This window comes from Cheilinus undulatus, linkage group 14, assembly GCF_018320785.1.
Source record: "Cheilinus undulatus linkage group 14, ASM1832078v1, whole genome shotgun sequence".
In the NCBI taxonomy this organism is placed as follows: Eukaryota; Metazoa; Chordata; class Actinopteri; order Labriformes; family Labridae; genus Cheilinus; species Cheilinus undulatus.
Genome location: NC_054878.1, coordinates 45,232,974 through 45,247,536, shown reverse-complemented (window position 1 = coordinate 45,247,536; position 14,563 = coordinate 45,232,974). Strand labels below are relative to the sequence as shown.

At 40.4% G+C, this 14,563-nt stretch overlaps 1 protein-coding gene across 1 annotated transcript in view; it reads right to left on the bottom strand.

Moving 5' to 3' along the window:
- Positions 1-911: 911 nt before the first annotated feature.
- The window catches only part of asap2b (ArfGAP with SH3 domain, ankyrin repeat and PH domain 2b), a 40,101-nt gene continuing 26,449 nt past the window's right edge, over positions 912-14,563 (bottom strand). The window contains exons 15-28 of the mRNA XM_041805311.1: positions 11,711-11,844; positions 11,426-11,520; positions 11,147-11,336; positions 9,966-10,051; positions 6,726-6,841; positions 6,365-6,432; positions 5,812-5,919; positions 5,506-5,740; positions 4,960-5,064; positions 4,522-4,774; positions 3,190-3,248; positions 2,999-3,063; positions 2,328-2,447; positions 912-2,049 (exon numbers count right to left, since the gene is read on the bottom strand). Coding sequence (XP_041661245.1) covers positions 1,975-2,049; positions 2,328-2,447; positions 2,999-3,063; positions 3,190-3,248; positions 4,522-4,774; positions 4,960-5,064; positions 5,506-5,740; positions 5,812-5,919; positions 6,365-6,432; positions 6,726-6,841; positions 9,966-10,051; positions 11,147-11,336; positions 11,426-11,520; positions 11,711-11,844 — 1,709 coding nt within the window. The 3' untranslated portion in view covers positions 912-1,974. The remainder of the gene's footprint in view (positions 2,050-2,327; positions 2,448-2,998; positions 3,064-3,189; positions 3,249-4,521; positions 4,775-4,959; positions 5,065-5,505; positions 5,741-5,811; positions 5,920-6,364; positions 6,433-6,725; positions 6,842-9,965; positions 10,052-11,146; positions 11,337-11,425; positions 11,521-11,710; positions 11,845-14,563) is intronic.

Sequence of the window (14,563 nt, the reverse complement as noted above, 5' to 3'; positions counted from 1 at the left end):
CCCTACTTTTTTGCCAATTTTTGCCACTTCTATCCCAGTTTTGCCTATCAGGGCTATCTTTGCCATTTAATACCACTTTTTCTCTACTTTTTTGCCCATTTTGACACTTTTTTTGCAACTTTTTACCCATATTTTGCTATTTTTATCCCATTTTTGCTAGCTGGCTGATACAGCAGCATGTCCAAACGACTGGAATTATCTGGAAGCTAGCATTAAAAGAACAACTGGCGCAAGGGAGAGAGCAACAGCACTGCTCACAGAAAGTTGGTGACCTTTGCACACACTATGCGCCTCAGCATCCGCTGACCCCGCTCCGTCATTTTACGTGGCCTACCACTTGGTGGCTGAGTTGCCGTCATTCCCAGTCACTTCCACTTTGTTATAATACCACTGACAGTTGACTGTGGAATATTTAAGAGCGAGGAAATTTCACCACTGGACTTGTTGCACAGGTGGCATCCTATCACAGTACCACGCTGGAATTCACTGAGCTCCTGAGAGCGAGCCATTCTTTCACAAATGTTTGTAGAAACAGTCTGCATGCCTAGGTGCTTGATTTCAATTAATTGGATGGGTGAGTGAATACTTGTAGCAATATAGTGTATAAAAAAGGCAATATTGTATTATGGCATAAATACATTAATAATATTTGTTGTTTTGATAAGAGTGTTTTCTACACTTTACCCTGGCCATGATGAGTCTCCATGGGCCACCCTTTATATCCTTTATTGGAAGCCTTGTGTGCATATACTAAATGTCAATTTTTAGTGATCCTTTGCTAGATGTACCATTTAAAAATATGTCAGATAAATAACAGTGAACCCACTTCTGCAGACACCACTACATCAACAACAGAAATAATGTAAAACATAAGAACACATACTGGGAAAAAGGAGTTTTAAAGATGTTTTTAATGATGTGCATTATAAGAGAGTAAGAGTTCACAAAAATAAAGGTTGACAAAGATATTTAAGCCTCCTCTTATAAACATAAACACAATTCCCCTTCAGCCAACATTTAAAATATAAAATTCTTTTCTGTAGGTTTGTCAAAACATTTTAAAAACAGATACAAGTGTTTTTTGGGGGCTGTAGCATCCCAGGTTTGATTCCAGCAGCAGAAAGTTTGAGAACAGAATCATTCAACCCATGTGGCCAAACGTGAGCGGACAGCTCCAAATGTAACGATGAAACATCGCTGCTGCTTTTAGTCTTTCCTCCTGATGTTCAACCGTGAGGCTGCAGCGATTAGAGGAGTCAAACACCGCGGCAGGTGGAGTCAGTCCAGCCCAATGCATTATCTATTTAAAATATGAAGGTGTGCTGGAGCGTTCCTCTCAGTAGGTTTCAGTAGTTAAATCCATGAAATCATTGCGATAGTCTACAACAGCCTCAAAGGGAAGGGAGGCAGCTGTGAAGGTCGAGCATCCCTGAACCAGAAGGTCAATCTCCAACTCCTGCAGTCACATGCTGATCTGTCCTTGGGCAGGACACTTAAACCCAAACTACTCCTGCATCATAGGTGTGTAAACATGAACGGTTAAGTCTGACCCACAGGGTAAAAAGCGTTTTAAGTACCCAGACAACTATCCAAGCTCAGGCCCACTTTTGATGTTGCTGATGCTCCTGAGTGACAAAATATTCACATTTCAGTTCATGTTTTAGACCTGATGGATCGTTTTTTTAACAAACTGACTGATTTTTTAGGGGGTTGTTCTTAAACTTTGTCAACTTGCCTTTAATGTCCAGTAAAGTTTTAAGAGTTTGAACAAGGAGTGGGGGGAAAAGAAAAAAACAGATATCCAAAGGTAAATCCTGAAGAATTCATCTCCAACTCTTTGAGTTTAGAACATCCTGAGAGGAAAAGTTTGCATGAAGCTTTGAGGAGGAAGAAAAAGCAGCTTCAGTGTTTAGTTTCAGTCCGGTTCAGGTCTCCAGAGGTTCACTTTGAGTATATTTATGTTTCACGAGTGCGTCACTCAGTGATGAAGTGAACAAAGGTGACAGGAAACACTCCTCTCCTGGTTGGCTCTCCTTCAATGTGACCAACCTGAAACACAGAAAATAAAAGTGAAACAAGATTTAAACGGTGCTACCATGGAACTAAAAATCCTTCTTATTAACAAAGCTCTTCATGGACAGGCTTGCTCAGGTGTAGGTTAGCTCCTAATTATGCTGTTTAAGGCTTAGAGCTTGCCTTTTTGATAAAGCCATCAGAGCTGGCTCAGGCATTGTTCTCTTTGCACATCGGCCATATTCACCGCACGTCACTTGTCTTGAGATAACATTTGCTATGACCCTTTTTCTGGGGGTGTTTCCATCACTCACCCACCACTCGTTGTCCTCCTCCCCCTCCACCACAATCACCTCCCCCTCACTGAACGTCAGCTCGTCTGGATTATCAGCTGAACAGTTGTAGATGGCCTTCACCCTCTGAGGCTTCTGCTTCTGCACACGTAAATGAATGAAGACAGACAATAGTGAGAAAAAAACAGTTGGATTTCCTGGTCCTGCAGCAGGTAAATGGGCTTTAAAGTTTGCACCATAATGGATGATGGATTGATGTGCATCCACTTGAAGTCGTTGTCAGTGTCTCAACAGAATTGGAGTGTTAATCTTAGCATCTCAAATCATTGCAGAACGAATCGCTGAATCGATAGAACGTCTTTTTCAAGAGGAGGATTTTTCAGCCGCAGTCATACTACACTACATAGACAAAAACGGCTATTTGACCTAAATATGCACATGACCTTCTGGTCTACAACTACATGGGTTGGTTAGTTTTTAGAGTTGGAGACATTCAGGTCAGGTTGTCCATCCTGATCATCCTTGTGAACGGGATATCTTAAAAACGCTTTGGGAAAATTTCTTCAAACTTTGCACAAATGTCCAGTCTGTATTTGAGATGTTATAGGTCAAAGGTTAAGGTCGCTGGGCCTGTTTTTAGGGATCTCTTTGTCCGTCTTTCTCTGACCTCTGTTTTGTGTTTGAGGACTTACTGAATACGCGCTTCTGGGTTTTGGTGTTGGAGGAGAAGGGCTCACAGGGGATTTGGACAGTGACGCTGCAGAGAGAGAAACAATAATACAGAAAAGCTCGTCAAACTTTAAATTGTCTTTTATAGGAAAGCTGTGGGATTGATCAGCAGCTTAGACTGGTATTGATTAGTTATTGATTAGTTATTAGTTACCTCGTTTGTCCATGGATGGAGTCCTGACTGGAGGTCTCTGAGGAGGATTCTTCAGTGATCTAAAATCAGTCAAAATGAAGAATTCAATACACATGCATCTATAAATACTGATTTTTTTTTCTATTTATGACAATTTATTCATTTTTTTTTACTTTACACTTATGTTTTTAGCATAGTTTTAGCAGTTTAGAATTATTTTTACAAGTTTACTTTTGTTTTCCCTCTAAGATGCTGATTCTTTCCTGCTCATTTCAATCACCAGGTCACAAAAATGTTTGAAATTGGCCAAAAGAAATAATAAAAAGTGCATCTTGCAAGTCAAAAACAGTTTGATTCAGTCTACCAGTGCGAACTAAAGCCAAAAGCAGCAGAGCAGACTAAACTCCAGTATAGTCTGTATTAGCCTGGAATAATCCATTATCTGACCAGAACTCCTCAAGATGGGCAATAAGCCCAGAATAGTCCACAATTAGAACCCACCAAAGACCCTAACAAACCAGTACAGCCAACAACAGCCCATTACAAACCAGTACAGCCAACTACAGCTCATTACAAACCAGTACAGCCAACTACAGCCCATTACAAACCAGTACAGCCAACTACAGCCCATTACAAACCAGTACAGCCAACTACAGCTCATTACAAACCAGTACAGCCAACTACAGCCCATTACAAACCAGTACAGCCAACTACAGCCCATTACAAGCCAGTGCAGCCAACTACAGCCCATTACAAACCAGTACAGCCAACAACAGCCCATTACAAACCAGTACAGCCAACTACAGCCCATTACAAACCAGTACAGCCAACTACAGCTCATTACAAACCAGTACAGCCAACTACAGCTCATTACAAACCAGTACAGCCAACTACAGCACATTACAAACCAGTACAGCCAACTACAGCCCATTACAAGCCAGTGCAGCCAACTACAGCCCATTACAAACCAGAAAAACCAACTCCAGCCCATTACAAACCAGTACAGCCAACTACAGCCCATTACAAACCAGTACAGCCAACTACAGCCCATTACAAGCCAGAAAAACCAACTACAGCCCATTACAAACCAGTGCAGCCAACTACAGCCCATTACAAACCAGAAAAACCAACTACAGCCCATTACAAACCAGTACAGCTAACTACAGCCCATTACAAACCAGAAAAACCAACTACAGTTGTAAACAAGCACAGCTAAATATGGCCCTACACAAACCAGTATCAATTACAACAACCCATTACAAACCAGTAGGTTCAACTACAGTCCCTAAAAACCAGAAGAGTGAAAGACTCCAGACTTTTCTGTAATAGTCCAGTACAGTTGACAGTATGTACCCAGTAGGGGATTTTGGAGACTTGGGTCCAGGCGGCCGGCTGGGCTGGTGACTGGGGATGGGTGGTGGTGGGAGTGGTGGAGCTTTGTAGTGGGGCGGTGGTGGGATGGTGGGTGCTGACGGTGCTGGGGGGAGTGTTGATGCTGGTGGTGGAGGGAGAGGAGGGAGGGGAGTATTCTTCGCCGACACTGTCTTGGGGTCCACCATGCTGGACCTCTTGTTTAGTGGGGGAGCAGGAGGGGCTGCTGGGAGCACTGGGAGGAGATCAGACCAAGATTTAGTTTTACCTCTACCTTTTTAAGATTTGACTAGACAACAAATATGGAAAATAATGTGAACAAAATATTTTACAGAGTCAATGAACAATAAACTAATGAATGATTCCTTCTTAGGTTTAAACATGTGAAACACAGAAGAAGATTTGTGTTTTTTTACCCACCATACATGGAGCTGTTCCTCTCAGGGGTTTGAGGGTTGGGGGGGTCTGAAGATGACCGCTGTCTACCCACTGTTTCCATGGCAGCTGGTTTACCGTGTCCTGAACCTGTGGGAAGACAAAACAGTACGGTAACACACAAATCAAACATGACACAGCTGGGAGGTACACTGTATTGACAAAAGTATTTGGCCACACCTGCTATTACTGAATTCAGGTGTTTTCATTCGGATTTAGCAGTTCTAGCACTGTTAGCATAGTCACATTCAGCAAACAAAAGATTTGGGACAAGTTGGAAATTTTAAACAAATTGTGATCAATTTTTACAGTTTTCTTACCTTTAGTCCAGTCAGATGGCCTTCATTTAAGTTTGAGTTTAATCTACTAAGAGAATAGTTAACTAGGTATATCCCTAATTTGAGCTGGATTGAAATTTCTCAGTAATACACATCATTAGCCAAAAAAAGCTGATTCTAATTGTCATTCTGATTCTGACTTCCCTCCTTCAAGCTAATGGAAACACACCGTTCCTGGATCTTAATTTCTGACCTCTGTTGGGCACCCTTGGGGGCAGCGGGGGCGTGGGTCCGAGTGGCGGCAGGTTGAGGTCCATCATGGTACCGTACGTCTCGTTGCTGATCATCATGCTGGGGACCTGAGGCCTCTGTTTGTCCCGCGCCAGGAAGGCAGCATCTCGAGCCAGTGACGCCATGTTGGGCTGTATGGGGCCGCTGCCCGGCACGAAGCAGCTGACCGGACGCTCTTCACGCCGGTTTGGAATCGGCTGCAGACACGGGACTGTTACACATCTGGAAAATGTTTATCTTTTACGTGTTTAAGAGAAAAGCAGCTCACCTTGTCCTCCATCTCGTCCTCGCTCTCGTCCAGGTCCTCATTTTGGAGACGCCACTCGTACTCCACGTGGACATGGACGTTAAACTTTCCTGTCTGAGCCTGAGTCAGCTGAAGCACACAGACACACAAGCATCTTTTTACACCATGATCAATGCTTTTCAGGTTAGCTATCTTAACTAGCTAATCTGAAGAGCACAAACTCTTAATTCCCAAAAAATCTATAAAGCTGGGGCTTCACCACTTCAGCAGAACAAGTAATAAGAGTACTCAACTTTTGTCATTGATGCAAAAATGGACATTATTTGAATCAATCTCAGCCTAATAAAGTAAATGTTTAAACACATAAATCTGCAGGGATTTGGAGTTGTAGGTACTTGAGGGATGTAAAGATCCTGTGAGAATGTCAAACAATAAATTAACAAATTACATGAAGGTGACTCATAAACAGATATAAAATCTAAAAGATAAAAGTGTGTCCAAAAGATGAGAGCTTAACCTGATTTTAGCTTTGATTAAGATTAAATTAAACAGGATTGTGAACAGGAAGTCCTACCAGCTCTTCACACTGAGAGTGTCGGAGGCGTTTGGCGATGTCCAGCGGCGTCTCTCCAGCTTCGTTAGCTGTTCAGAAAAAAATTTACAATGCAGTTTAGATATTACAGTTAAAGTTTTGAGGTAATTTTTGTCCCTCAGACTTTTGTAACAGGCAGAGCAAACATCATTGGTCCATCCTGTTTGCTGTTGGTTGGTTCATCCAAATAATCCATCAGCAGAAATACGTTTGCATGCAGGGACATTTCTGGAAATTTAGAATCTAAATCTGAGTCCAAAACCAACAAGTCCTGCTTTCAGAAAACACTCCTGAGTCTTGCACAGTGACTCCATGCTCGGGGGGTGTATTTTTGTGCTCTTACTGATTGAAACTGAAGCTTTTCCTCTGAGCAGCAGCTTGAGACACTCGCTGTTGTCCGTCAGACAGCAGTAATGCAGCGCCGTGCTTCCTCCTGCAGTCTGCTTGTCCAGGTTACCACTGAAAAACACACACTGTATTAATGCACGTCTTATCTCATTACACATAAACTCCTCGTCATACCACCATAACTGCTCAGATCTAGTTTAAGCTGCTTTAGGCCAGCAAGGCTGCCCATAAGGGGGGTAAAGGGAGGGGCTTTCAGGGGCCCATGGATGTTTGTAGAATCATGGTCCACTGTAAAGCTGAGCTATGATAATGATTTTTTTTTTCATGATGAAAAAGCACTCCTATCAAAGCAACAAAAAATGTATTATTTATTTATTGAGTATGATGTATTTATGCAGTGGTACAATAAATCCTTTAAAATATAAACCTCTTTTCTTCAAACAGAATTACTTTTTTTGGTTAACAACTAAGCCATTAAGAAAGCAATGTCAGACTTTAGGATGCCAGGAAAAGGGGAAGAAACTGTGACATTTTTAATGGAAAGAATTAAATAATTGTGAAGAGGCAAAACGGGGCAGGTATGGTGGCAAAAATGGGCAAATGTTGAAAACTGGATTAAAATTTGTCAAGAATAGTAGTGAAAGGGGCAAAATTGGTTAAATGTGTGTTAAAAGTGGCAAAAAAGGATGGAAAAAGTGGTAAAAAAGAATTACGAAGGGGCTAGAATGATTAAAAAAGTGGTAAAATGGTTAAATGGGCAAAAATGAACAGAAATAGTAGTGAAAAGGGGTCAAAAAGTGACAAATGGGTTGAAAGTGGCAAGAATGAGTGAAAACTGGCAAAATTGGTTAAATGAGGGTTGAAAGTGACAAAAATGGCTGAAATAGTGGTGAAATAGGTAAAAAGTATCAAAAAAGGGTAGAAAAATGGTGAAAAGGGGTTACAAACTGGCTAAATTGGTTAAAGAGGCAAGAATGATTGCCAAATTGATTACATGTGTGTTGAAAATGGCAAAAAAGAACATATATGGTGGCAAAAATGGGCAGAAAAGGTCATGAAAATGGGTTCAGAAGTGGCAAACTGAATTACAATGTGTCAAGAATGAGTAAAAGGGGCAAAATTGGTTAAACGAGTGTTGAAAGTGGCAAAGAAGGATGGAAAAAGTGGGAAAAAAGATCACAATAGGCCTAAAATGATTAAAAAGTGGTAAAATTGGATTATTATGTGTTAAAATGTCAAGATTACTCTCTTTAGAGCTTATTGTACCTCCCTGTATACCGCCCTCCTGTGGACTAAGAACAAAAAATCCAGCCCACTACAGCTTCATGTTGCTTACTGTTACAGATGGAGGTAGTCTGTGACCTCCAGCACTCCTAACGAGCCTCTCACTCAGCTCACCTGTCCTCATTGCACTCAGCTGGTGCTCATCAGCCTGGGTAGTCTATAAAAGGAGGTTCTTTCCCTCAGTTTGGTGTGTGACACCAAAGAGCTAACACCTTCAGTTGGTTTCTCTTGGTCTGTGTGATGAGTGTTTTTGAGAGTGTGAGAGTGGTTATGTGTTTTGAGGGAAAGAGGGTAAATTCTAGACTTTTTGTGAGGGTTGATCTCTAAGGAGATTTTTGCACTTAGTGTTTTCTCTCCCTCCAAGCGATTCTACCTCTGTTTGAGGCCTTTTTACTTTAGTTTGCCTACTTTTGGCAAAATTAGTGGGTGGCTGTGGAGAAGCATAACTCCACTCCATCTTTTAGACCCAAAAGGCCTTATTGTTGTTTTGTATCAAGGTGCAGATTTTCTTTTTGTCACTTTCCCTGTCCGTGACCCCTGTCCTTCACATCATGCGACTTGCAGAAACGTGACACTTACTATGACGCTATGAGGATACTGCTGAAAAAACCTCTTTGGGAAAGTGCAAGTGAGATGTTTTGTCAAGCAGGAGTTTACACTTTGCAGGCTCTTATGAGAAATCTGATGTACACATTTATGCGCAGGCTAGAGGACTCTCAGAACTCCATTATAATGCTATTGACTAATACCAGTCATAGTGTTGTAAGATACCAGCCATCCTTGTGGAGACACTGGTATGGGTGTCTTTTATAAATAGGGAGGTATTTTGTTTGTTGATTGTTTTTTTTTTAATTGTTTTTTAATCCTGGTTTTTATGTATTTGTTGTTTTTTATGGACCTCTATGTCTGCTAATAAAGATGATGATGATGACGAAGAAAAGTGGCAAAAATGAACAGAAATAGGAGTGAAATGGGGTCAAAAAGTGGCAAATGTGTTGAAAGTGGCAAAAATGAGTGAAAACTGGCAAAACTGGTTACATGAAGGTTGAAAGTGAAAAAAATGGGCAGAAATAGTGGTGAAATGTGTAAAAAAGTGGCAAAAAAAGGGTGGAAAATGGTGAAAAGGGGTTACAAACTGGCTTAATGGGTAAAAGAGGCAAGAATGACTGCCAAATTGATTAAATGTGTGTTGAAAATGGCAAAAAAGGACAAAAATAGTGCCAAAAATGGGATAACTGTCTGCAATAATGGGTTAAATGTGTGTTGTAAGTGGCAAAAATTATAGAAAAGGTGGTAAAAATGGGTTGAAAAAGGCAAGAATAGTGAAAACTGGCAAAATTGGTTAAACGAGGGTTGAAAGTTGCAAAAATTGGCAGAAAAAGGGCTGAAATAGGTAAAGAGGCTGGGTAGAAAAGTAGTGAAAAGAGGAATAAAAAGTGGCAGAAATGATGGAAAAAGTTGTGTCTACGGATGAAGCGAGGCAAGAATTAGTGAAAAGTGGAAAATTGGTTAAATGTGTGCTGAAATCGGCAAACAAGCAATGGAAAAAGTGGTGAAAATGGGATAAAAATGGCAAAATTGGTTAAATGTGGGTTGAAAGTTGAAAAACAAAGGATTGTGTTTAGCACAACTATATTCGCTCTAGCATTTATCCAATCCACAGAGATGTCCATATATTTTAGGACCAATCACTGGTTAGCTAATCACACTAATGTCAACTTCAGCTTTGTAATGTTAGCTCATCATTTCTTCTTTCTTCTTCTTGTCCATTAACGGTCAGACATCAGTGTCAACTGAAGCCAAAGGCTGTAGTTAATGAAGCCCACACTAATGAAAACCGCTCATGTTACCTTGGGCAGAGTGATGATATCTGCTGAGTGAGTGAAGGGGGCCGGCTAAGAGATAGGTCTACTTTGTCTCAAATATTAAATAAATAAAGGTGATGATGAACCTGTTCTGAGCGAGGAAGTCGACGATGTGGAGGGAGTTTCTGTCACCCATCCGGACCGCCAAATGGAGCACAGTCTCCCCAGGTTCCTGAGAGAAAAACATGAAACTTCAGTAAATAATTTAATTAATTATAAATATTTCACTGTGTTCTGGTATTATTGAAAATACTCAGATGGAGGTAAACCCAAACTGCAATAAAAAAGCCTCTCCAGCTCTATCAGTGCAAGTAAAGGTAACTTAAGTTACATCGTATATATACACTAACTACTAAGATTTACAACCTCAAATCCAAAAAAGTTAGGGCACAAAAACATCATTTTATGATAAATATTAGCTCATTTTGATTTTGATGGTTGCAAAACATTTTTAAAAAGTAGGGATGGGGCAACAAAAGGCTGGGAAAGTAAGTGGTACCAATTATAAACAGCAAGAGGAGCATCTTGCACATAATTAGGTCAACAACAGGTCAGTAACATAACTGGGTGTAAAAGGAGCATTTCAGAGAGGCAGAGTCTCTCAGAACTGTGTCTAAACACTGGAACAATTTTATAAAAATGTTCCTAAATGTAATATTGCAAAGACTTTGAATTTCCCACCATCTACAGTCCATAATATCATGAAAAGATTCTGAGAATCTGGAGAAATCTGAGCAAGGGACAAGGCTGAAGGGGCCGTCAGGGGCCACTGATTTAAAACAGACATGATTCTGTTCTGAAATCACTACATGGGATCAGGAACACTTCCAGAAATCATTATCTGTCAACACAGTTTGCTGTGTCATCCACAAATGACAGTTAAACCTGGATCATGGAGAGAAGAAGCCATATGTGAACATATGAACCAAAGCTCATTTAACATGGACTGAGGAAACATGGAAAACTGTTCTGTGGTCAGACAAATCAGAATTTGAAATTCTTTATGGAAACCAAATTCAAAAATGAGCTAATATTGCCATGACATGATAAAAAGTCTAGAAGCTTTATGACAAACTTTTCTTAAGATAATCAACATTTAGAAACTTGATTTTATATTCTCAGTCATTTTTTCACAACTGTAAAAACTACATACTTAAAGTACAGGTTTTTTTACTGCTTTTAAAAGACCTAGTGGTGATTTCTGACTATTCAGTCTCAATCTGTTTCTTTAAAAGGGATTTACAGAAAAACATGGGTTTGGACGTACGTGTTCGTTGGGCTGTGAGCTCGCCTCCATCAGATCCACGCCCTCAGCGTAGACCTGAATCAGAGATAGGATGTCTCTGTTCCTGACCGCCTCGTACAGAGTCTGCAGCCTGGACGCGGCGTCCGTACACAGCCGCTGAGCGAAACGCTTCTCTGTGTACTTGGCCGTGATGTAGTCTTTTCTCATCTGCCTGGAAACAACCAGAGCACAGCGAGAGACACACTTAACCTCAGACGTGACCGTACTTTATATAATTGGTTTTTGGATTGTTAAACTTACATGTCGCTGCTGGGATCAGGCTTCGTAACGCCCTGTGATGACAGGTCGGCCTCCATGATCTCGTTGAAGCTGGCGTTTCCTACGTTCTTGGCAAGCTAAAAGACAAAATAGCACTGATCTAACATACCACCGTGGTACACAGGCATTAGATCTGTTTAAACTGTGACAAAGTATGCCATTTATTATGCAACCTACATGTTATCTAAAAAACCTCATGCATAGAAAAAATATGTTTTTTTGGCTTCAAAGCACAGAGACCTTCTGGGTTAGGTGAAGTGGACTCACCAGCAGCTCGGATGTCCCGAGAACATCCAAGTCCAGACTCTGGATCCTGGAGTAGTGGACGCCCATCTCCCTGTGGATCCCTGAGCACTCGATGCAGATCAGCACCCCGAGGTTGGTGGACAGCCAGGTGGGAGCTGAAGGAGTGGGAAGTTAGAAGTTTAATGTAATTATTGTCATCTTCAATAGCTCCAAAAATTGTTCATGTTTCGCTCCGGTTATCTGTTTCCTGATCCCTGGAAAGTTTTGGCGTAAGATGCTATGGCAAAGTTATCACCAGCTCTGTGCAGACATTGTCAATACGACATATAAATGTAGTTTAGGGCTCAAACTTGAGTCCTCAAAACACGTTAAAGTTTAAGGAATGAGGATGAACAAGACTTCAGCTGGGTCTATTGGTCTGCCTTAATCTTAACAACCATATTTCGATATGCAGCCAACATTTACTGCCCTGTAAATATGACTAATCAATGGTCTCCTGGCATTACACCATGTTCCAAATCATTATGCAAATATATTTTTCTCTGATTTTCTTAGTCAATGCAAATGACAGTCACCAACTGTTAAAGCATAATTCAAATTTGATCAAACAACCCTCCCAATGAAAACTACTTTTTTTAAAAAACTAAAAAAACAAAACAAAACACAAAATGCACTGTTCCACATTATTAAGCACAACAGAGTTTCAGAACATTTTATTGGTTGTAAAGAACTGAAAATGGTCATTTGTTGAATGTGCAGCATTAGGAGGTCATATTTACTGAAATCAAAGCTATTTCAATCAAAAACATCTGAACAGGCCAAGTTCCATGTTAACACAGAAGCCCTTCTTTGATATCACCTTCACTATTCTTGCATCCATTGAAGTTGTTAGTTTTTGGATAGTTTCAGCTTGAATTTCTTTGCAGGATGTCAGAATATCCTCCCAGAGCTGCTGTTTTGATGTGAACTGCCACCCTCATAGATCTTTAGCTTGAGGATGCTCCAAAGGTTCTCAACAGGGTTGAAGTCAGGGGAGAATGGGGGCCACACAATGAGTTTCTCTCCTTTTATGCCCATAGCAGCAAATGACACAGAGGGATTCTTTGCAGCATGAGATGATGCATTGTGAAGATCATTTTGCTATGGAATGATACAGTTCTTCTTTTTGTACCATGGAAGAAAGTGGTCAGTCAGAAACTTTAAATACTTTGCCGAGGTCATTTTCACACCTTCAGGGACCCTAAAGGGGCCTATCAGTTCTATCCTAATGATTCTGGCCCAAAACATGACTCTGCTACCATCCATGAGTTTCTTTAAAAACAAAACAAAACAAAAAAAGAATGTTTATGACTAAATTCAGATTTGCATAATAATTTGGAACACGGTGTACATTCTTTCCCCCAGTGTTAATTTTGGCAGCTATTTTTAATTTTAGTCTTAGTTTTAGTCTTTAAAAGAAATGCATTTTAGTTTTATTCACATTTCAGTCATTTCTATCCTTTTTCATTTTAGTCTTAGTTTTAGTCACCAACACTCAAAACATTTCAGTCTAGTTTTAGTCCATAAAAAGCCCTTAAATTTTTGTCTTTACTTTTAGTCCAAGCATTTATTTTAAATCTGGTACCAAACCATGGTGGAGTGTTCTCTGCACCCTGCCAAACCTGGGGTCCCTGCTTTCTACAGCTGAGAATAGCTACAGCTGCATTATTTTAAGACAGATTTACCCACAGTGGAGAAATATCACGGATTTTGAATGTTCGACTACATTACATTTTAGTCTAGTTTTAGCCATCTTAAAGAAAACTAAACTTGTTTTTTGTCAGTTTTAGTCATCACAGATCTATTTTTGTCAGTTTTAGTCGAGTTTTTGTCATGAAAAAAAAAAAGACTGTTGACAAACATTTTTAGTTGTAGTTTTAGTCGATAAAATTAACACTGTTTTCCCGTTTTCAAGCTCTGACCCAGACACGAAAGTTGAACAGCAGAGATTTGAGAACAGTCGCTCAGTAAAAACAAAACCAACAGTCAGCCGCTTACAGACGGCTTGGCTATAACTAGGGAACTGTTCACTTTCTGCAGCTGAACCACGAAACTCTGCAGGATTTCATTCCTGCAGAAACTCGTCTGACCGGCATAACCAACAGCTGAGAAACGCACAAGTTCATCCAACTCTGGTGTCAGCAGAGGCAGTATTCTTATGAACAGTAGTTCTGGTAGTGACAGTGGAAATACCATGAGCTACACAGTCATAACAGAGGGGATGTATGTGCTGAGAGTGGTATAGCAGTAATAACAGCACTAAGAAGAGCATCCAGGATTTCTGGATCTCACATTGTGTGCTATTAACCAAACAATTAAAAGATGCAGAAGAACTGACCAACAACGAGGGTTACAAAGTGGCAAAATGGGTTAATAGTGGCAAAAAATTTGGTTAATAGTGGTAAATGGGCAGAAACAGTGGTTAATAGGGATTAGAAGAGGCAAAAATGATTGAAAAGTAGCTAAGTTGGTTAAATGTGGGTTAAAAGTGGAAAAAAATGGTCAGAAACAGTGGTGAATAGGGATTAAAAGAGGCAAGAATGATTGAAAAGTGGCAAAGTTGGTTAAACGTGGGTTACAAGTGGAAAAAATTGGCACAAACAGTGGTGAAAATGGGGCCAATAATATGCAAAAATTGGTTAGTAAGCTGCAAAAAAGGGGCGAAAACTTGTAAATTCAACACCAAAACCCATAAATACCTTGACAAGCTATTTAGCTCAAAAATGAGGTAAGTGTTGGCCGGACACATGCTAGAACCAATGCTACTGATCCAACACGCATGCATTGATATAATCAATAAATCCCACCGGGGAGGGCTGATTCTCTGGGTTTTTC